Raw genomic sequence first — 22,257 nt, forward strand, 5'->3', positions numbered from 1 at the left:
CACAGCCCCAGCATCCTCCTGAAGAACAGGCCGGGGATTACAAGCAGGGATTAATCTGTTATGCTAATTTGCTAAGAGCAAAGTAATTGTTTTAATAGCTCTGATCTCCATTCATCATTATCTAAAAAGGGCCCTGAACTAGTTCTGCAAAGACTGACAAGTCTCACAGTAAGAGCCCACTTGAAATCCAAAAATACACGGGAAATTGGCTGGCTGAAGCTGCCTTGGAAGGGGAATGGTATTGAGCTTTCATAAATCCTTGATAATTATTAATTCCTTGGGGGAGCATGCTTGTCCTGGAAGGTTGAGTGTGATGTGCAAGTATGCAACACTGATTTTTTTCCTTCTATTCACATTTCTTTCTGATAAAAATAACCCGGGTTAGATGACACTGCTGGATTTTCCCGCGAAACAATGCTCAGTCATTTCCAACACCACATTTCCATTTTCACACGCTCAGTGCAACCACACAACCCCCAAAACAATCTCAGTTCTCTCTACCATCCTTTTTCCTCACCTACCGAAGTATTACTGAGAACAACCCTCTCCCTCCATTGACAGCAGCCTCTGAAACAAACTGGACAGCGAAGAGGAATGGAAATAGCTCTGTCTCAAACAGCACAGACTAAAATCACGTCTCTTGGAGGAGAAGGCCCAATTCCCTAGAGTAATCCTCACAAACAGGGCACACTAGAGTCATCCAGGCCTGGCACCTGCCTCCAGGTGAGCAAAGCTTAGTGACACACAAGCACTAGGCTGAGGAAAGGCTGCTCACATCACCCCTGTGCTCCCCCAGTGCTGGCACAAGGGAGACTTTGAGAAGCCTCACATAAACAAAAAACAAAAGCAGGCCAGTGCATATTTGGCAGATTGAGATCACAATAAAAGCTGGCGCAGCAGCATTCTCCAAAGTCTCTGGCAAGATCTGCCCCTAAAGCTTCCCTTGATTTGGGTTTTGGGTTTGTTTTTGTTTTTGTTTTTTCCTTTTAGCTTGTTACAACCAAATCTGACAGGTAAGTTACACTGTTATTGAGACAGATGGGCTGGAAGGACCCTGCCACAAAACCCACAGCAGTGACACCTCTGGGGAAATGTCCCAGTCAAGGCTCTCTCAGAAAAATTAAATAACTGTCACAGCCAGATAAACAGATTCCTGAGAATGCAGCAAAGAAAAGGGGAACCCAGTTCTTCCTAGAAATTTATAAGTGAAACTTTTACATTTATTTCCCAGTTTACTTAGATGTCCATCTTCCAGCAAACTCCCTGAAAGACACCACAGCCACCTCAGAGACCCCCAAGCAGAGCAGACACCAAACTCCTGGGGCTGTGAGCCCAGCTGCTTTTATTAAAAAAAAAAAAAAAATGGAGCCTCCATATAAAAGTTGGCAGCCAATACAACGGCATCACTGACTTAGGGAAGTTTGTTCTCATGCTTGCATCTCTATCACCTAAAGGCATACATTTTGGATTCCATGTACACAAACCCTTACCAGCCAGACTGAATTCCCAGTGTCCAGCCCTTGTTCCCCACAAGCACATGCATATTGGCCAGATCTTCTCTCAAGCTCTTGCTGGAGGAAGCAGATGGAGTCCTCTCAGCACCACATGGCAGCTTTTTTCACCTTTAATCCCACCTCATACATTTCCAAACTCTACTCAACTTTCCACCCGCTTTGAACCACACATAAGCACCAAACGTGAGAACAGCAACTTTTGCACCAGTGTGTGAGCTAACACTCCCTCTACTCCTCCTCCTCCTCCTCAGTGAGGTACCAAATACCAGCTCCAGCCCATCTCCCTGTGGTCAATATATTCATGAACCCAGGCAAAAATTCCTGCTTCCCAGCACAGATCCCACTTCTCCCTCCCTTGTTTCTCTCTTCCCATTTCAAACTCTTTGTGAAGTTTCTTTGGTAAAACATGTGTGGTCTCGCCAAAGTCCAGTGCCAAACTAACCAGACCACAGTCTTGGATTCTCATTTCCCATTTTCTACTCAGCACTCTTGAGCTGGTCATGCAGTTCATTAGCTTTTAGCTGTCAGCTTCCCTCAAGTCATTACCAAAATCACCACCAGGATCCTTATAAGACAGTTAACATAACATGCCCAGTAACATTCTAGGAACTCCCAATTTAACATGGATTATTTTGAGTTCATCCCACTTCAGTAAATCCAGCAGGAAAACCCAAAGGCATCACATCAGCTGCTTTAGGGAAGCCAAGGATAAAGACACAGTTAGCTGAGGGGGTTCTAAATAAATGTCAAACCTGCATTACCATCTCCACACCAAACTTCAGCCACACGCAGTTCCAAACCAGCAGAGAATCAGCTCCCACCCAACACGGAGGGGAGACACCTGCTCTAAACACAGCGGAGTGTGGCCTCCAGGGAGGCCCCGGGCAAACCTCACCGCATGCCAAAAAGAACCGTGCCGCTACTCCGGATCTCCGTGGCACAAGAATCTCCCACCCGCCAGGCACTTCCAGGCGGGATCTGCACGGCCCCAGTGCGGCTGGGCAGGAGAGGGAGGAGAGCTGCGCCCGCAGCCTCGGCCCAGGGAAAAGCTCAGGCCCCGCGGCAGGGCCGGAGCGGGCAGGGCCGGCCCCAGCGGGAGCCTCGCGCCCGGTTCCTCGGTCTGACTGCCACCCCGCCTCCGCTCGCCGGCGACACCGCGGAACCTCCGGTGCAGCCTGGCATGGCCGCCGCCACCTCTGCGCTGCTGCCACCGGGCGGTGCCGCCCCTCACGGACAGGCCCCGGGGAGGCCGCGCTCACCGGGCGGTGGGGAGAAGGAGCGGGGCCGCGGCGGGCGGCGGCCTTAGGAGCGACGCTGGGTGCCGAGGTGGCGGGAGGGGAGCGGGGGCAGAGGGTCCGAGCAGCCCCGGCCTCACCTGTCCCGGCGGTCCCGCCCGGCTCCAGTCGCGCCGCTCCCGCCTCTGCCGCGTGCAGCTCCCACCCGCCCCCCCCCGCCAGCCCGCGCGCCCCGGCCAATCAACGCCCGGCACAGCCGGCCTCACCGACCAATCAGCGGAGAGAACGCGTCCCCGCCCAGCGCCGCCGGCCGCCAGACCACGCCTATCCACCCTCCCGCCAGGCCTATCCCGTGACAGGAGAAGGGGCGGTGCCCGGCGCCCAACGACCAATGAGAAATCACAGCGCGTCCCGCCGTAGCCAATCGGCGGCCGCACAGCGCTGCCCCTCAGAAAGGGCGGGCGGCAGGAACGGGGGAGTGGCGGCCGGGTGACAGGGACCCCCCACCTCAGCCCGGCTGGGGCCGGGGGCGGCCCGAGGGGTCCTGGAGCCTGATGGGCCTCGGTTCCATGCAGGAACAACCCCTGGGCACCGGTGGGGCGGGGCCGCCTCCGGTGCCTTGGCCGGGGCAGGATGGCGCGGGGTCGCTGCCTTCGGGCCAGACCCCGCGGTCTACGGAAGCCGCGGAATGATCAAGAGGCCTCTCCGTTCTGTCGCCCTGCTCAGCCTCGGGCAGCTGCTGCTTCTCTCTGCCTGGATGTGCCTCCCCCGGGGCTGGATGGCCACTGCCCTTCGCTTCGTCCCTGCGTTTCCCGATCCTTGGCGTTACTTCTGCCCTTCACATCCTCAGCCTGCCCTGCAGAAAGCCCCGCTAGTGAAGTTAGGGAGCAGTCTCAGGCTTTCTCACATTCTAGGTTTTACACTCCAGCATACTGTGGGCTGCACCACAGAATAGTTGAAACTGGAAGGGACCTATGGAGATCACCCAGTCCCAGCCCTCTGCCAAAGCAGGGTCACCCAGAGCAGGTGGCAGGAACGCGCCCAGGTGGGTTTGGAATGTCTCCAGAGAGGGAGACTCCACGGCCTCCCTGGGCGGCTGTTCCAGTGCTCCCAGCTGCCAGCATGAGGTGCAGCTGCCCGAGCCAGTGTCTCTCTCCAGCCCCTGGAAAGGATGAGCTGAGCCCAGCCCCAGACAGGTCTGGAGGGTTTGAGGGTGTGGACAAAGGGATGTTGGTCCTCGACAAAGGACAACCATCCCTGCCTGGTGCCAGGCCAGTGGAGCTGTCCTGGGCCTGGCTCTGACAGGTGCAGGAGGGAGCTTCGTTCTTGTCCCACGGATGCTCAATCTTTGCAAATGCATTGCTTTGGATGATTTCGCTGGGAAAAATGTGTGGGAAAAGGGGGAGGTGGGTGATGGCAGGAAAAGCCTCTGGGCTGGAAGATGAAGGAGGGAGCAGCACCTTGGGCGTGTAGGTAGAGAGGTGATGGGCAGGAGGCAGCGCCTGGAGGGAGTGGTGCTGTAGCTGGAGCTATGGCGTGGGGCAGATGGTGCCATCCCGAAGAGGAGTTGCTTCAGAATGTGCAGAAGGAGTTTGTGGAGCATGTGAGCAACCCTCTGATCTCTGGGACACTGGACAACCTTCTGACCAAGAGGTTCTTGAGACTTGGTGAGGGGGAAGAGGTGCAGGATCAATGCAGGATGCATGTGGATAAGGCTTGGTTCCTCAAACATTGTGCTCCAGAAAGGGCACCAAGACCAGACAGATCTTCACTGACAGCCTCAGGTTGGTGGAGCAGCTGGGTCTGAGCTGACTCAGATGAGAAATGAAGGGCCATAGTATGCTTCTGGCCAGAGCCTCCAGTGGGATGCTGGAGCAGGGTCCAGCCCTAGGGACTGTGCGAGGCTCAAAGGCACTGGGCAATTGGGTATCACTGCCCTGAGACCCCCCTGCCATCCCATGATGACAGAGTTCTCGGGGGTCACTGTCCCCTGTGGGCCTGAACAGGGGGTCCCAAGGGGGCCTGCCCTGTAACAGCCCCTCTTATTGCAGGCACCTCCCAGTGTAACCGAGGGACTTTCTGCTTGCAGGACCCTCTGCTGTGCCACTGGCCTTTCCTGACACTGAGGTACCCCCTGAGCCCCGTTGGCATCCAGGGCCAGCAGTGGGTCCAGCAGTGGGTCCAGCAGCGCTCCCTGATTGAGTACTGTGACATCAGGGACAGAGAAGGAGCCCGCGTGCAGTGGGCAGAGTAGATGAGCACAGGGCTGGAACATAGCCCAGCCACCCTGATGGAGCAGGCAGGGGCTGAGGGGAGCCAGGGGCCTGCCGACCAAGGAGCAGGGCAGGAGATCACAGAATCAATTAGACTGGAAAACACCTTCGAGGTCATTGAGTCCAGCCTTTACTGCAGGGTACCCCGCTGCCAGGCTACGCGGCTGGTCAGAACACCTGCAGATCCCTTAGCAGGGAGCGAGAGGTTTAAGTGCTTTCCTTGGCACCTCCCTGGGGGCGGGGCTCCTGCCCTCCCCACGGCTCTGCCTGCAATCCTCCTGCCAATTTTATCTCACTCGCCAACCACTGCGGTGGAAATTGGCTTCTCCTGCTGGGTCTCAGATGGCTCCAGGCCATGCGATGCACGGCAGCTGGGAGGAGAGCAGAGGCTCGAAGAAAACATTCACATCACTTGTGAATCACATCTTTCCTAGGATACCCTGTTCCTTTTCAATTCTGTTGGTCAGATGGGCCAATAGAATGATCTTGGAGAAGGTGTCCCAGTTTCCTGGTCTGGCACTCAGCATTAATCACTGTTGCAGTGAGGGACACCAGTGAAGTCACACTTCACATCTTCTGTCATCCCAGATACCATGTCCCGCAGGTCATCAACAGTCTCTGTTTCTAGCCAATGCCTGATAGAAAAGTTTTGAAACCATACCTACAACAGCCACATAGAGAGATGTCTTCCTAAAGGTGGGGTTTATGGTTAACTGCCTCTGTGTCAAGGACCAGACATCCTGCTTGGGCAGAGCTCAGGCCAGGACAGGGCATTTTTCAGCAGGTCCCTTGGGAGCAGGCTGTCAAAAAGGGGTCTGGTTTTGCCTGGGGAGTCAGCTGGATCTCTGGAGGCATCAGCACCCTGACACTTGACAGGCATGGAGCCCAGTGAGTTGGTGCAGCCCATGGCATCCCTCGTGTCACCAGACACATACCTGGATGTGCCCTTGGGATGTCTCTTGACTTCCTGTACTCTTCCCATGCAGGAAACAGAGCTGCTCTCATTTCTCCCTGCTGTCTCTCTCACCCCATGTCCAACAATGCTTCCCTATGCTCCCTCAGCAGATGCCATCACAAGAATGGACTACAATGCTCTAGAAGCTCTACCTCTTCTCAGGCCACTGATCTCCTGCCATGGTGAGACTCTTCACCTCGCACCTTACAGTTTAGTTGCCTTTTGTCTGTGTCCCACACCTAGTATCTGGCCAGCAGGAAGGAGTGGGGAGAAATCCCCCACCGATCCTGGGCTCCAGAGCTCATGGCTCAGTCCAAAGGTCTTGTGTGCTGATAGCTGGGGCCAGACCCTACCCCCAGCCAGCTGGTGGCACCCAAGGAACTAATTTCAGTAGCTTCTGACTCTGGAGCTCATTGGTCTGGTGTTCTTCACAGGAAAAAAATAATACAGAGAGCAAAAGTGTTTGAATTTGAGGGTGATATAGCAGAAAACTCAAGACCAATGCAGCCGAGCTCCTAAATGAAGCTGAGAGAAGGAAAGGAAAAGGAAAAAGGAAAAGGGGAAACAGAAACACAGCAAATCTCCAAAGCAGTCCCTGGTGCCCACTCTGCTAGGCAACTACAGCCAGACCTGGAATAAAACATCCTCAGTCTTCTGCCCTCCCTCCTTTTTGGGGTCTCCAAACAAACACAAACTAAGCAAACTCATCCCAGGGAGCAGCAGACACCTGGCTCTGGAGCAGCAAAAGCAGAGATGGTTAGTGTTTCTCTCTACTGTCCACACACAGAGCGTGTCCCCATTTGCGACAGAGATGATCTGTCACCCCCGGAGTCACTTCTGCCTTGTCCCTGGCTTTACCAGTTGTCCAATAAAGGGATATTTGCAGCAGACACACTGCTCCTCTGCCTCCAGCCCATGGTGGGTGGGTGTTATGCTGCCTTGGGAGGATGCAGAGCAGGTGGGAGGGGAGAAATTGTCAGAAGCTCAGAAACGAAGTGACACCTGTCTTTGGGACAGCCTGGGCAGACACGCTCCTTGTTTAGGGGGCAGATTCCCCCACTCCCCAATCCTTACACTGCCCCAGGCATAGAGCAAGGATGCAATTTCCCCTGGGAGCCAAGAAAGATCTTCAAACCTGCATCTCACGTGCACTGCTCCCACAGATTGTCACATTAGGGCCCAGTCCAGCTGTCACCTCCCCCCAGCATCCCTGCTGCCAACAGAGAACCCCCTCCTATACCCCCCACATATGCCCTGCCCTCCATGGTCACATCCAACCCCTGTTCTGCCTTGGTATGGATTCAGCTTTATTGCACATTCTGCAAAGTCACAGCCAGATCCATGGAAGGGTCTGGCAGCAGGAAAACAAGAGGGCTCTCCTGCTCCCTCTGTGTGCCTGACACTCCCATACAGGCAGGACAGTGTCCTGAGCCACTGCCACCCCATGTCCCTACAAGGTGGCAGGAGATCTCAGCAGGATGCAGGTGCCTTGCTGCTCTGGCTGCAGGAGAACCAGGATGGAAGAAGGTCTTGCAGGCAGGATGAGACTGCAGTGAGGGCAGCCAGGCCCAGCTGAGCCCATCCTCAGCGCCCGAGCCCTGCGTCACTGCCCAGAGCTCCTCAGCACTCACACGGTCCTTGCAGAAATCCTGACCCCCAGTGCTACAGCTGTGGCAGGAAATTGAGGACAGCAGTGATGAATTCTTCAAATTTATCCTGATGGACTATGTGGCCTGCACCTTTAATGTACTGGATTTCTGCCTTGGGGAAGAGGCGTTGGATCTCTGGGTAGTCTCTGGAGCTGTAGGACAAGGGAACATTCCATGATCAGAGGTCCCTCCTGGTGTCTTTCCTCACCCTCCCCAAGCAGAGGGTGTTCCCAGGTATGACTCCTTCCCTGCAGGGAAAGACCAGGGGGCCTCAGGTTGCCCCTCACTCCAGTGCATCAGTGTAACCAGCTGCTGGAGGAATAGCCCTGCTCAGGACTTTCCCCATCTCAGGGGCTCCTCCCACCTTCGGCAGCTGCAAAGAGCACAAAATATCAAACCACAGACCTGGAACCACTTCTCTCCAGCTTCACCTGATATAGGGTGAGTTGGACCCTCCCAAGAAGAGTGCAGGACCAGGGTACGGCTTGTGGAAGACAGGAAAGTTCATGATATCTGCCAGGTGCTGGGAAATAGCCTCCAGGTTCACCCGCCATACATAGCGACCCTCCACCTCCACCAGGTTGGTGAGGAGGAACTGTCTCAGCTGTGGGAGCTGCCATGGAAGGAGATCACGCACTCTTCAGTAAGAGCAACAAACAATGTCCTGGCACTCTCCATCCTCCCCCATCTCCCACAGGATTTCCTACCTTGATCACGGGCTGCAGCTGGTCATCTGCCAGCTGGCGTGCTGCTGAGCGGGACAGCCCCACCGGGACCTTCACCTCCTTCATGGCCGAGATGTAGGCAGAGAATTCGGACACGGGGGCAGTTGAGCCAGGACCAATGTCTACAGAGATGAGGCGCTCCACCAGGTCTGGCTGGAGACACAAGCAGGGCAGATCAGACGCCAGGATCTCCCAAGATCTCCCCAGTGGGAGTACGTACAGGGCTCCACTCCCAGTCAGATTCCCTGGAGGATCTTAGCTCCCTCCTGTCTCAGCAGAGACCTTCACGTGCCCTTCCCAGAGTCCTTGTGCTCAGCATAGATCTCCAAGCTTCCTCACAATCGGTGCTGGAGGGACAGGGCAAAGCATGGGCTAGTGGACATAGATATGCTCCTGCTCCTGTAGTCTGGCTTACAGCTGTGTGTGGGACAGCACCCACCCTGTTACAGACCCCCTTGCCCTGTGGAGCTGGGGGCGAGGCTGGCACTGGTGAACAGTCTCACAAGGTGTCATCCCCTTCTTACAGCCCCTCCCTGGAATTTGCTGAGCCTGTGTCTCGACTCCCACTCCCATGCCTGCTGACCCGCTGCAAGGCCAGGGTCATGGCCGTCTTGCCCCCCATGCTGTGTCCCACGAGGATGCACTTGGTGATGCCCAGGCAGCTCAGGAGGTGCTGCACGTCCAGGCTCATCGCTTCATACGTCATCACAGGGCTGTGGGGGCTGCTGCCATGGTTCCGGGCATCCACTGTCAGCACCTGCCTAGGCAGGGTCAGCATGTCACCCCAGGCATTGCCCACCACAACCCCAGACCCCTCTCTGTGTGCTGTGCCTCCCCCCACCCCCTGGGTCTCACCTTGCCGCTACCACGGCGCACCAGTGTCTTGGCCACTGTCTGGAAGTTGGCATGGCTGCCAAAGAGCCCGTGGAGCAGAATGAGGGGTAGCCGATCCCTGCAACCCTCCAACTCCACATGGGCCAGGGGCACTGCACTGCAGGGAGACAGGCATGGGGCATGGCCAGAGGTGCAGGGAAGAAGTGAGCCCTGCCCTTCTGCCCAGCCCTGGTGAGGCTCATTTAGAGTGCTGTGTCTGGTTCTAGGCTACTCAGGAAAAGGGAGACACAGAGCTCTTGGAGTGGGGTCAGCACAGGCTGTGAGGATGAGGAGGGACTTTCCGTGCCCACGAAAGGCTGAGGGAGCTGGGGCTGTCCAGCCTGGAGAGGAGCCCCAGCTGAGAGGGGCCCTCAGCCCTGGGTGTCCCTGTGTGCACGGAGGGGCAGAGCAGGGCCCAGGCTCTGCTCCGGGGGCCCAGCAGTGGCACCAGAGCAACGGGCAGGGACTGAGCCCAGCAATTCCCCCTGCCCAGGAGGCACAACTTCTGCCCTGGGATGTGCCCAGCCCTCAGCAGGATGCCCAGGGAGGGGCTGCAGTCTCCTCAGCGGGGATATTGCAGAGCCCTCTGGACACAATGCTGTGCCCTGCTCTGGGATGGCCCTGCCTGAGCAGGGAGGCGGCACCAGGGACACGCTGTGGCCCCTTCAGGCCTGGCCCAGCCTGGGGTTCCGAGAGCCTTGCCAGGGCTCAGCCAAGGGCGGCCGGGGGGCGTGGCTAAAGGGGGCGTGGTCACACCCGCCCACTGTCCGTGTGGGGCACCACGGCGCAAGGGGAACGGCTTGCGGGAGGCGTGGCCAGCCCCCTTGTGTCGGCCACGCCCCTGCTGGCAGGATTCCCCCCGGGACCCTTCCCGGCGCGGCCGGGCCCTTACGTTGCCACGGAGCGGGCGGAGACGGCGGCAGCCTGCGGGAGAGAGCGCGGGAGGGGCGGCGGGGCGGGGGCGCGGGGCAGCCGGCGAAGCATCATGGCGGCAGCGGCGGCAGCGCGCGGGCCGTGACGCAACGTACGCAGACGGCCCCGCCCCGCTGGCAGCGGGCGCCCCCCCGCGGCAGGACGGCGGCAGCGCGCACGGGGAGGGTCACGGCGGGGCGGGTTTTGCTGCTGCCCCCGCGGACACCGGAGCGGGCAGCGGGGCAGGGGGGTTGGGGTCCGGGGAAAGTGAGCCGGGCGGGGCGGCTCCCTGCGGGCGGCGGGGGTTCCGCAGCGCCCTTCTGCCCGCTGCCGCCCGCGGATACAGCGGGACCGGCTGGTTCAGCCCCGCATTCACTGCCCCCGGCTGCGTTTTCCCCCAGGACCGGCCCCGCGCTCCTGCGGCGGCTCTTGCCCCTTTGTCCCTGGCCACTGGAGCGTGGCGGCGGGCGGGAGGGAGCGGCCGAGCAGGGCGGCCTCTCCCCAGCGCGGCTCTCGGGCGGGGGAAGCGCCTTGCGGCCCCCTCCCCGCGGCCCCAGACTTTGGACTGCAGGCAGGGAGTGTCCCTGTGGCATCCAGCGGCTCCTCCGCTGCTTCCCGCTCCGACTGTTCCCAGAGAGGTGCCCCTGGAATGCAGGAGGACAACGGGTCCCCACCCCGAGCAGGGACGCCCGGCGCGGGAGGGAGAGGGGCTGCGGCTGAGCCCTCTGGCCCCAGCCCAGTACCACTCGGGTGCTGCTGCAGCGGGGTGTGCCTTGAGGGGCTGGACTGCAGTGTTCCCCCTCCCTGTGCCCACCTGGATTGTGCCGAACACCCCAAGGACACTCGAGTACCAAAACAGGACACGTTTATTGACAAATGTAACCGGTACAGACCACGCGTAACAGGGACAGACGGTGTCGGGCCAGCAGCCATGGGGGAACACAGCAGGGGGGCACCGTCCCCATCGTGCCCCATCGGCGTGGCAGGGCCTCGCCGGGCTCCGCTTCTCCCGCCGACCCGAAACTGCCTCGTGTTTAACCGAAACTGTCTCTATTTACACAGCCCGGCCCTGACCCCGCGGCCGTCCCCGTCCCCTTCTTCGCACCCCCCCCCGCCCCGGCGCTGCCGCCCCCGGGCCCCACGGAGGGCAATGAGGGTCCCAGGGTGGGTGGGGGAGGATATCGAGGGTTGCTGAGGGACCCTGGAGGGGCTCAGACATAGTTCCTCTTGTCGTAGCTGGTGACGGCTGAGCGTGGGGCGGAGTAGGCCACCTTGCCCGTGGGGTACCTGTCGTCTTTGGGGGGGCAGGAGCAGCAGAGCAGGCCCCCCCCCAGCAGCAGGAGTGCGGAGGCTGCCCAGCCCACGTAGAGCGAGGTGCCCAGCTCCCGCTTCTGAGCCTCGATCACCAGCGGGTTGTAGAAATCCCGGATGATGGTGTTGGCCGACCAGCACACAGGGATGAGAGTCATGACTCCAGAGAGGAGGAAGATGACACCGGAGACAATGGTGATCTTGGCTTTGGTGCTCTCGTCCTCCACGCAGCGGGTGCACTGGGCGCCCACGATGGCCACCATTAAGCCCAGAACAGCCAAGATGATGGCTACCACCAGCAGGGCGCGGGCAGCTTGCAAGTCCTGAGGCAGTGCCAACATGGAGTCGTAGACCTTGCACTGCATCTGCCCCGTGCTCTGGACCACGCAGCTCATCCACAGCCCTTCCCAGAGGATCTGGGCCGTCACGATGTTGTTGCCGATGAAGGCCGACACCTTCCACATGGGCAACGCGCAGCAGATAATACTGCACAACCAACCCAGCACAGACAAGGCCACACCGCCGATCTCCAGCCCCATCGACATGGTGAATGGTTCTGTGACGTGCTCCAGGCGATGGCGGAGAAGAACCCACAGACCAAGACCGTCGCCGCCACCCGCCGCTCGCAGCCAGGGGATCGGCTTACACCTGTGCGCAGTGCTATTTATATGGGCTGGCCCCGGGGTGGGGTTTCAGTGCTGGCTACTGGCTGCTGGACGCTCCTCTCTGCTCCTCCGTCACCGTCACCTGCGTCCCACACCCTCCCCTTTGTTTGCAGAGATGGCGCCAGGTAACCAGAGAAGGGCGGGAGGAGGAGAAATGCCACCTGCCACAGCCATCTCCTGGTTTCGGCCGATGGGTATCAGGAAGCACTACTACCATGCTCATTCCCACCAAACCCTTTCTGTGGACCTGGAAATCCCAAGGGCTCACCTTTCCGCCACGGAGGTGCTGCCAGGTCAGGGTTTGTTGATTTCTGTAGTCAGTGCTCACGTTTAACTGGGGTTCGGTGAGCGTTGGGCACCTTTGTACCACCGTGCAAAGTGCAACCCCTTTGCCATGCATGAGGTTTGTGTCACCATTCCAGGGTACCTGTGGGTGCTCCCGGCCCAGCAGGAATCCCTCCAGCCTGGCCCCTCCTGTTCCCACCCTGCTGCGCTGGGAGCACTGTCAGAGATCCTCTGACTGACTGATAAATATCTTTACTCATCCTGCACAAGCCTTGTGACCTTGAAGGAAGCAGATAATGCACGTAACCACCCTGGCGGCATCACCCTGACAACCTGAGCTGGCACCTGGCAAAGGAAAAAATATACCAAGTCATGAGCAATCCCTTCAGACCTGGCAGGAACAGCCCCATGGCTCTAGGGTGCATGTTTTTCCCCCTAGCCTTGCATGCTGGGGGTAGTGCCAGTGCTTCCAGTCCCCCACCCCCAGGAATGTGGTTGCCGGACACAGGCTTGCTCCTACCTGTTCCCTGCCTGCTCCAAAAATCTCCTCTACAACTTATTAACTACTCAAGAGCGCGGTGGGATGCTGGCAGCTGGCGCTGTGCAGTTAGGATGGGGGGGAGCCCTGCAACTGCCTGGCTGTACCCTACAGCACACTGACACCCCACAGCCAGAGGAGTACCCCCACAGTATCCTTGACAGCCAACAGACAGCGGGGTTGTATTTGGGTGCCCCACAGTGCCCTGATACCTGGTATCTGGTGGGTCACCTTCAATTTCCCTGCAGCACTCTGAACCCCCAGAGCCAGTGGGGTCACCCCACAGCACCCTGATACCCCATATATGGCTGGGTCAGCTGTTGTCACCCCATGTCACCCCAGCACCCCGTATCCATCCAGCTTGACCTCCAGCCCCCTGCAGCACCCCATGTCTGACCTCCACAGTGCTGTGACACCCCGATACCCCCATAACCAGCCTCTGCCAACCCATGGCATCCTTAAAATACCCTGTACTTGGCCTGGGTGAGCTTCTGGCACCCCACTGTACTGTGATCACCCCCCCAAGGGCACCCCAAATCCCCACTGTACCGTGATCACCCCCCCCAAGGGCACCCCAAATCCCCACAGTGAGCTGGGGAGTACCCAGGGGTGACCGTGTCTGTGCTGCTGAGGGGAGCCCATGCCAGCAGCCCCCAGGGTTCTGTGCTCTTGTTGCTGGGGGTGCAGGGGGCCCTGGCCCTCGGGGGCTCCTCAGGGTGGGTGTCCACAGTCCAGTGCTGTCACACTGACCGTGGGCACAGGCCAGGCCCGCTGGGCTGCCAGCACTGAACAGAGGTGGGGCCGGGCTGCCGAGGGCCCCCACGTGTGCAGGCAGGGGAGTGCCTGCAGCCCTGGGGTGTGGAGTGCACAGGGACACAGGTGAACACACACACACACACAAACCACACACACAGAGGTACAGGCACACACACACAGGTACAGGCACACACACACAGGTACACACTCACAAACACTGGTACACACACACACAACCCCACACAAACCACACACACTCAGGTACAGGCGCACACACACTCAGGTACATACACACAGGTACAGGAACACACAGGTACAGGCACACACACAAAGGTACAGGCACACACACACAAACACACAAGTACATACACACAGGTACAGGCGCACACACACAGGTACAGACACACACACACACAAACCATGCACACACAGGTACACACACACACACACAAACCACGCACACACAGGTACAGGTACACACACACACACGTGCCACACACAGAGAGGTACAGGCACACACACAGGTACACACACGCGCACGTGCAAACCACACACACACACACAGGTACAGGCACACACACACAGAGGTACACATGCACACACACAGAAACCACACACACAGAAGAGTACAGGTCCAGGTACACGCAAGCACACAAACCACACACACACACACACACTCACCCCCTCTGCCGGCAGCAACGTCCCGGCATGCAGGCATGCACACAAACGCATGGACACATAGACAAATGGACAGACACTTGGGTGCACAGCGACAGACTCAGACACACAGACACATGGAGACAGACACACAGACAGACATGCAGCCAGAAACACACATAGACAGATAGACTGATAGGCACACACAGAGACTCACAGACAGATTCACAGACACTTAGACACACAGAGAGTCACATAGATTCACACAGACACACACACAAACTCACAGACAGACTCACAGATACAGAGACTGACACAGAGGCAGAGGTGAACAGGCACATTCTAGTGGTACATGTGCACACATACACACCCTCCCCCAGTGAACACATGGCTGCGGAGCTGTGGGCAGGGGTTCCCCTGGTAGGGCTCTGGGGCAGGAGGGGACCCCAGGCAGGGCTTTAGGGTGTGGGGATACTCCAAGCAGGGCTTTGGAACAGGGTTATACCTGAGGTAGGGCTCTGGGGAAGGGGGGTAACACCCCAGACAGGGCTGTGGGGCACATGAGTAGAGGCAGGGTTATACCCCCAGGTCTGTGGAACAATGGGAATACTCAATACCAAGGCATGGGGCAGGGGGGATAACCCACACAGGAGTGGGAGGTAGGGGGGAGGGATACCTCTCGATGGGGATATGGGACATGGAGGGTACACCAAGTAGGGCTGTGGGGCAGGGGAAGAGTGGGATACTCAAGGCAGGTGTATGGAGTAGGAGCTACTGGGGAAGAGCTGGGGTGGGACGGGGCAGTGAAACACCGCAGCCCCCGACCCTGCAATCAGAGCCCTACACGCGGCGTCCCCACTTTGTCATCCCAAATTGCCCAAAGTACAGGCTGTGTCCAGTGTCGTGCCAGCCTGGGGCAGTGGTGCTGTCTGACTCATGTCGGACGAAGGGGCAAATCACCGGGGTTTCAGGGTGCCAGCCACCCCCGGCAAGACACATTCTTGTGGTGAGGAAACCAGCTCACTGCTGTTTACTGAGGAGCTGAGCAGGGCCAGCGTCCCTGGGAATACCCTCATCCCAACTGCTGTATCTCCCTCTCCAGTGCAGTCCCTCTGCACGCCGGCACAGCTGGGGAGGGATGAGGAGTATCCAAGTCCCTCGGGATGAGGACAAAGTGTGGTGGCTGCAAGAACACAGTGGTGACACGGGGACCAGTTTGCTCCACGGTAACGCAGAGACCCCAAACAAATGTCAGACCCAAAGGTCACAGGAGCATCACCGGTTTGGTGGCCCCAAAGGAAGGACACCTGCACTGACAGGGGGGACACCCACTGCAGCATCCCCCATCCATGCACCCGGCAGCACCCCGAGGGTGCGCGGGAGGTGACGGCAGAAACCGCCCCGGGCGCCGCGGGGCCGCGTCCCATTCACGTGCGCGGCGGGTTTGGGGTGTTCCCCGCCGCTGCGGTCGAGAATGCCGGCGCGTTCCCCCCCCGGGGGAGCGGGGCCGGGGCGGTAAATGCTGCCTCGGCTGCTTATATTTCAGGCGCGGGGCTGCTGGCTCTGCCCCGGCCAGGGCACACAGGCAGCCCATTGTTGGAGCCCCTTCGGCGCGGCGGGAGCAGGTGAGCCGGCTCCGAGCATCAATGGCAGTTCTGTCTGCCGGCGGGGCGGAGAGGGGGCTGCGGCACACAGGGGCTGGGGACAGCATGGGACATGGACCAGCAGGATGTAGCAGGGGGCTGGTGGTTCCCTGAGGAATGCTGGGCCATGACTGGGGCATCCCCACGCCGACAGCTCTGATCGGCTTCCCCAGGGCTTTGCCGTGGCATCCCGCTTCCTCCGAGCATCGCCGGTGGGGACACCCACATTGCACCGCCCGTGACCCCCTTCCTAATTCATCACCTCCCCCATCCCTTCACCACCCACCTTGGTAGCGCTTAGGGGTGTTTTCCCTGTTGGGAGCCACTTGTTGCTCAGAAACTGGATAGAATTTTGACTTTCAGAGTAACTTCAGGCCGAAGGTCCCTTCTCTCCCCGCAGGGATTCTGCAGGTCCTGGCGCACGGCTCCCCTTGCGATAAGACTTTGCTTTCCCGTAGAGAGAAACAACCTGACTGTGCATATTTGAGTCGGTCGGAGGGGTTTATGTTGGGCAAGGATGTTTTTTGGGAACATTCAGTGTCTGGGCTGTCGGTAACTAATCCTTGGCCTCCAGAGGGGCGAGGCTGCCCCTCTCGTCACAGGCTGAGCGGGAGGGTTGTTGGCCGTGCCTCGCTTGGCAGATGTGAAGCCTGAGATCCCAGCGGATCATCATTTGCTGGCAAGTCTCACCTGCCTTTTTGGGATCTTGAGGTAGTCGTGTTGGTGGGTCCGTGTGTAGGTCCTGGGGGATGAGGAGCACTCAGCTCAGTGGTGTGAGGTATGTGAGATGGGACTGTCACCTGTGTCCTGGGTGGGGATGTCCCCAAGCCCTTTTTGGCAGGAGATTTATGCCCCAAGCCCTCTCTCTGCGGGGTGTCCTCTGCCCTGAGCAAGGTCAGGGTGACACAGCCTCTGCTGTGCACCCAGCAGTGCCTGGCATTGTGGTGACACTCTGTTTAATTCACCTTCCTCCCTGGGAATGGCCTCACTGCCCAGCTGAGGAACTGCAGTGTGTCCCCATGCTGGTGAACCCAGGACAAGTGTCAGAAGGTGTTTCCTGATGGATGTGCCAGGATAGGAGCTCTGCCCTCACCAACCCTCTTAGTGCAGTGTAACAGTGATTGGGAACACGGGCTCCTGCATGTCCTTCAAATCCCACAGGATTTGGGGCAGAGCATCCACACGTGTCTGGGTGCCGGTTGGTGAAGGCTCGGGATGGGTTGAGTGTGTTGAGCAGCCTGTTTTGGGCTGGAGGAGCTTCCTGCTGAGCAAGTGGGCTTTGGTCTCACTAGGACATGTGCCTGTGCCATGGCTCCTCACAGGTGACACTGGGGAAAATCTGAGACTGAGGTCCTGCAGGATGCACTGGGAATGAGCACTGGGGCAGGGCTGTGGGGCTGGTGTCCATGTGAGGCTGGTGTCCATGGAGTGGTTGTCCTGGATGGCATGTCCAGAGGCGCTTGGTGGTCCCACCTGTGCTGCACCACCATTCTTGGGCTCCAAGGGCTCTGGGGTCAGCTGCTGCTCCTCCGCACTGAGCTGGTGTCTGTCGGTCCTGCTGTCCGGCAGCCCTGGGGATATGGGGCTGGCAGTGATGTTCAGGAGGGTGTGTCACTGGGGAATGTGGGGAAGGGCACAGGGGCTGCCCCTGTGTGGCAGCTGTCAGGTGGAATATATGTCATGTTCCAGAGTTAATTACAGTAATTGGCTGTCAGAGGCTGTGCTGGTGCCTGCTCTGCCTCTGAGGGGGAGTATGGGCAGCTCAAGCTTTGATGCTCCGTGTGCGGGGGAGTTCCTAGCCCCACCTTGCCATTTGTCCCCAGCCCAGAGACATGTCCCCACGTGTCTGTGGGGACACGGCCCCTGAGAGCCACCCACACACGTGGGCATGTGCCTCTCTCCAACCCCAAATAATGTGGTGGTTACAGAGCCAGCTGGAACATGAAAGCCTCAGGCAGAGTCTGGCCCCGGCGGGGATGCTCTGGAGCCTTGTAGATTAAAGGGAGCCCTTGACCACAAGGCTCTGGCCACAGGGTGGACACACTGGTATGTGAGCAATGCGGATGTTCCATCAGGACAGAGGAACGAACCCTGGGCAGCTCCTCCAGCACAAGTCAGGCAGGCAGGACCCTGACCATCCCCTTAGGCTGGGGTCTGCTGTGAGACATGGGTGACCTCGGGCATTCTCCTGGCACCTCAGTGCATGGGCCACCAGGCTTGTCCCACTAAACTTGGATGTGATGCCCAGGGACATCTTGGCATGAGCAACAACAGCTCCAGAGTCCATCACACCAAGCAACAAGCACAAATAGTTGGATTGTGATAGTAACCCCAGTGCTAAGGAAAATGAAGATTATCTCAGTGCCTCTTATCTTTTCCAGAGGCCCAGGATTAAGCTGTGTGATGAAACAGTGCAATGTCCATCTGTCTGTGCTGTCTGTCTACTGTCATGCTGTGCCTGTGCAGGGGCATGGAGGGAGCAGGGAGGGGGCATGTGTAATGGAAATAAAGGATTAAAGGAGGAAAGGTGAGCATCAGTATGGCATCAGTGCTGGCATTGGTGTTGGCATAGCAGTAGGATCAGTGGGTATGGCACTGGGACAGCTCGAGGCCACATCTGCCCCTCACAGCCCCAACCTAGCCAACCCCACCAGGCAGGCAGTGGGACATAGGCAGAGCTGAGGCTAAGGGTGGCTATGTGGACCCTGGCTTGTCACTGGAGCACAAGTGAGCTGGGTTTTGGGTTCGGCCCCCTGTTGCCCCAGGCAGTCTCCTTCGTGGGGAACCTGCAGCCACTCCAACCGGTTTGTGGGGCTGGGCAGTGACACCTCCTGCCCGAGGCCTAACGGAGGGCTGGGAAGTGCAGGTACAGATGCCAGGGAGCAAACAAGGGCTGCTTGTGTCCTGCCGGGCATGGAGCCCAGCAGCCAGAGGGGACAATGGGCTGCTTCTCTGGCATGGGGCCATTGCGGGGGGGCAGAGGCTGGGCTGCTGTTGGGGCAGTCACTATGAGCTGGAGGGAAACAGAGGCATGAAGGTGTGAAGGGACTCCATCCAAGTGATGGAGCAGAGGGTTCTAGCAGTGATGGCAGAGATATCCTGGTGTGTGGACACCAGCATTTCCCCTTCAGCATCCTGGGCTGAGTCCCAGTGCTGCCATGGGCATGTCCTGCCTGCCCGCAGCAATGGGATGCACTCTTGCACCTGGGTGGCCTGATCCCAGTCCCCTGCATCCTCCTCCGTGGGAGCAACCGGGATATTAAGTGTCATCGCTGCAGGAAGAAATACAAGTGGAAGAATCCCGGGAAACTGGTTCTACCCCTCCGTCTGGTGCCGGCGGCAGGCCGGCGGCTGCGGCAGCGCTCCTCCCTCAGCAAAGGCATATAATGCCTGCCGTGGTCCCAGCAGCCCGCACTGCGCAGCGGGAGGCGGGCAGGGGAGCAGGCAGCCAGCGATGGCCTCCATGGGGATGCAGGTGCTGGGCATCGCCCTTTCTGTCATCGGCTGGCTGGCCTCCATTCTCTGCTGCGCGCTGCCCATGTGGCGGGAGACGGCCTTCGTCGGGAACAACATCGTGGTGGCGCAGATCGTCTGGGAAGGGCTGTGGATGAGCTGCGTGGTGCAGAGCACGGGACAGATGCAGTGCAAGGTGTACGACTCGCTGCTGGCCCTGCCACAGGACCTGCAAGCTGCCCGTGCCATGGTGGTGGTGGCCATCATCCTGGCCATCCTGGGCACACTACTGGCCGTCACTGGCGGCAAGTGCACCAATTGTGTGGAGGACGACACTGCCAAAGCCAAGGTCATGATCCTCTCCGGCATCATCTTCATCGTTGCCAGCATCCTCATCCTCATCCCCATCTCTTGGTCAGCCAACAGCATCATCCAGGACTTCTACAATCCCCTGGTCTCTGACTCGCAGAAGCGGGACCTGGGCTCGTCTCTCTACGTGGGCTGGGCAGCCTCGGCTCTGCTGCTGCTGGGGGGGGCGATCCTGTGCTGCACCTGCCCGCCCCGCGGAGAGAAGCCCTACTCTGCCAAATTCACGGCTGCTCGCTCGCTGCCAGCCAGCAACTACGTGTAGGAGCCGCCGCGCCTGCCTGGACCCCCTGGCCGCTCCAGGGAGCGGGGACCTCCCGGGACACGCAACCTCCCCGGCTGGGCTGGGACTGGCCGGGCGCAGGGGCGGTGCGAGTGCGGGCAGACAGAGCCGCCTTTGTTCCACCGGGATTGAAGCCTGTTCTTTAATCTCGGTTGAAACAGCGGACAAGGAGATCCTGTCCTGGCTGCCCGCGGTGGGGGTTCTGCTCCCCCCGGAGCATCCAGCTGAGGCATCTTGTCCGAGTCATCACCTGATCTCCTCCTCGGGCATTTCCTGGCTCCCGGTATCGGGGTGTGCCATGTGGTGACACAGCTCCCAAGAGCCCGTCCCACGGGTGGCACAGGGCTCTCTATCCCCTCGTGAAGTTCCCCGGGACGTGTCAGTCCCTCGGGGTGGGTGGCGGTGTCGGTGCTAGTAGGGACAACGAACCTGACCCACGTGGTCACAGAGACGTGGTGGCTCCGGCAAGGGTCTTGAGGGGTGACAGGGGCTCTCATTTGCCTGTTCCCTAAATTTTGACTTTGACCTACTTTAGGGGCTCGGAGTAACCGTACGATGGGATTTCTCGCGGCAGCTCCCCAGGGCGGGGACATCATTATCCTGGGAGTGGGAAGGCGGCGGCCGGGCTGGGAAAACCAGTCGGGGAGGCGGGACCGGAGCGGGGCTGTGCCCCCGCATGGTGGGGGGCGACTGGCGGACCCGACCCCATCCATCGCGCAAGAGTGGGGTGCCCAGGAGCAGGGAGTGGGTTCTCACGGTAGCCCTGGCTAAGCTGCCGTCCCTCCCCGTGTCCAGCCTTCCCGCATTAAACGGCAGCTGCTCAGACCCCGCTGTGCCTCGTGTTCTTTACCCTCTCCAACACCCGCTCCGGTGGTGGGACAGCCCGGTGCTCCTGTGCCTTGGGCTGCCGTTCCCCTGAGAGATCTTCCAAATCTCTTCTTCGGAGCCTCTTGAGATCCCTGCGGCCTGTTCCAGCCCTGGCATTTCTCGTCGCTCCCCTCCGGGTCCGCCCCAGGGATGACAGCGGCTGCTTCCACGGCACAAAGCCTTGGCGGCGCCGGATGCGGCATCGGGGCTGTCCCACGCCTGACCCGCCGCGATCTTCCCACTCGAGTAGGAAGAAGGCAGCAGGCGCCAGCCGGGCCGGGTCGGAGCTCGCTGGCCCCGGGGCCACCCCACAAGCCTGGCTGGGAGAACCCCGGGGCCGGCGTGGGCGGTGCCTATCTCGATTCCGGCATGGCAAGTGCTCCTCTGGCTTGGGAACATCCTTGCTTCCCACCTCGGAGTTTGTGGGGATGGTAACTCTGCCTGGCTCTGCATGTCTCATCTGGATCTGAAGGCTGGAGGGCTCCCAGCTCCCCAGTCCCTTCAGTGGGCACGAGAATGGTGGAAAATATGTCTGGAACCCTGTGGTGCTGGTGTGAGCACAATGTTCTGTCGAGCATCCTTGGGAATCCATGGAGCCACCACTTGTCCCCCTGCAGGCGGTCATACACCCTGTTTTGGGTGTCTCGTATGGCCCAGGTCTCGCTGGCTGGGGAAGGGTGCCTGGGATGGCTCCCACCATCCTGGCCCCTGCCTGCCTGAAGCACAGGGAGAAGGGTTGTGATTTTGGCCCAAGGGGTCTTGCATGGCCCAGAGGATGCAAAGTCCTGGTGCTGAGTGTCTGTCAGACTCCTGAGGAATAAAAGATGCTGGGTAAGGAGTGGGGATACAATGGGAGAGGAGAGGCTGGAGAAACCGAAACTGGGACAGGGGAAATGATGGTGAAACCTCTGGCAAGCGCCGCAGGGTGTGCCAGGCACAATTGATACCCGCTGAGTTCAGGGCCATAAAACCCTGCTGGTCCCTGCCGCCAAGCATGGCACAGACACCCATGGGTGAACTCTGCTCTGTGAGGAGTTGAGCTGGATTTGGGCTGAGCCAGGGCCACAGTAGTCATATGTGACCATGGTGGAGCTGCCAGGGTACCCAGCATGTGTCCCTCTATCTACCACCCCTCTCACAGGGACACCATTTGTGGTGACCCCATAGCCCCTCACCAGAGTTTGCCCTCTTGGAGCTGCTCCTGGGGCTGCTCCAGGATGGTACTGCAGAAGGTCCTGAGCCCCAGACCTGGGATCACAGCAGAGCTGGGCTCTGATCCATTTCCATTTTCTCCTGG

General features: G+C 59.3%; 4 protein-coding genes across 7 annotated transcripts in view; 1 reads left to right on the forward strand and 3 right to left on the reverse strand.

Annotated features, from left to right (window-relative positions):
* Positions 1–2,967, reverse strand: part of MTMR4 (myotubularin related protein 4) — a 57,270-nt gene extending 54,303 nt beyond the window's left edge. Inside the window, exon 1 of the mRNA XM_063402324.1 lies at positions 2,890–2,967. The gene's annotated coding sequence lies outside the window, so the exon portion shown is untranslated. The remainder of the gene's footprint in view (positions 1–2,889) is intronic.
* A 4,293-nt stretch (positions 2,968–7,260) lies between these two features.
* On the reverse strand, positions 7,261–10,273 carry ABHD11 (abhydrolase domain containing 11). 4 transcript variants are annotated; one of them, XM_063402326.1, is made up of 6 exons: positions 10,117–10,273; positions 9,207–9,342; positions 8,935–9,108; positions 8,334–8,504; positions 8,058–8,239; positions 7,261–7,778 (listed from the first exon to the last, which is right to left on the reverse strand). In XM_063402326.1, exons 1-6 carry the CDS (start codon positions 10,209–10,211, stop codon positions 7,640–7,642), a joined length of 897 nt encoding a protein of 298 aa, XP_063258396.1. In that variant the 5' UTR covers positions 10,212–10,273; the 3' UTR covers positions 7,261–7,639. The 4 variants fall into 4 exon arrangements, with proteins under 4 accessions (XP_063258396.1, XP_063258399.1, XP_063258397.1 ...); XM_063402328.1 differs by having other exon boundaries at positions 7,641–7,778; positions 8,032–8,239; XM_063402329.1 differs by lacking the exon at positions 8,935–9,108.
* Positions 10,274–10,984: 711 nt separating this feature from the next.
* Positions 10,985–12,092, reverse strand: CLDN3 (claudin 3). The gene has a single exon (XM_063402330.1). The coding sequence runs from the start codon at positions 11,990–11,992 to the stop codon at positions 11,348–11,350; it is 645 nt and encodes a 214-aa protein (XP_063258400.1). The 5' UTR covers positions 11,993–12,092; the 3' UTR covers positions 10,985–11,347.
* A 7,269-nt stretch (positions 12,093–19,361) lies between these two features.
* LOC134553069 (claudin-4-like) lies at positions 19,362–21,178 on the forward strand. The gene has a single exon (XM_063402331.1). It carries the CDS (start codon positions 19,446–19,448, stop codon positions 20,073–20,075), a length of 630 nt encoding a protein of 209 aa, XP_063258401.1. The 5' UTR covers positions 19,362–19,445; the 3' UTR covers positions 20,076–21,178.
* The last annotated feature ends 1,079 nt before the right edge of the window (positions 21,179–22,257 follow it).

The sequence above is a fragment of the Prinia subflava genome, chromosome 8, assembly GCF_021018805.1.
Source record: "Prinia subflava isolate CZ2003 ecotype Zambia chromosome 8, Cam_Psub_1.2, whole genome shotgun sequence".
Classification (NCBI taxonomy): Eukaryota; Metazoa; Chordata; class Aves; order Passeriformes; family Cisticolidae; genus Prinia; species Prinia subflava.

Bases quoted from the DNA above. Each gene is read 5' to 3' on its own strand.
- CLDN3 (XM_063402330.1), bottom strand. From the start codon at position 11,992: ATGTCGATGGGGCTGGAGATCGGCGGTGTGGCCTTGTCTGTGCTGGGT.
- LOC134553069 (XM_063402331.1), top strand. From the start codon at position 19,446: ATGGCCTCCATGGGGATGCAGGTGCTGGGCATCGCCCTTTCTGTCATC.
- ABHD11 (XM_063402326.1), bottom strand. From the start codon at position 10,211: ATGATGCTTCGCCGGCTGCCCCGCGCCCCCGCCCCGCCGCCCCTCCCG. The intron at 9,343-10,116 runs GTAAGGGCCCGG...GTCTCCCTGCAG, and splicing joins TCCGCCCGCTCCGTGGCAAC to TGCAGTGCCCCTGGCCCATG. The intron at 9,109-9,206 runs GTGAGACCCAGG...CTGCCTAGGCAG, and splicing joins TGCGCCGTGGTAGCGGCAAG to GTGCTGACAGTGGATGCCCG.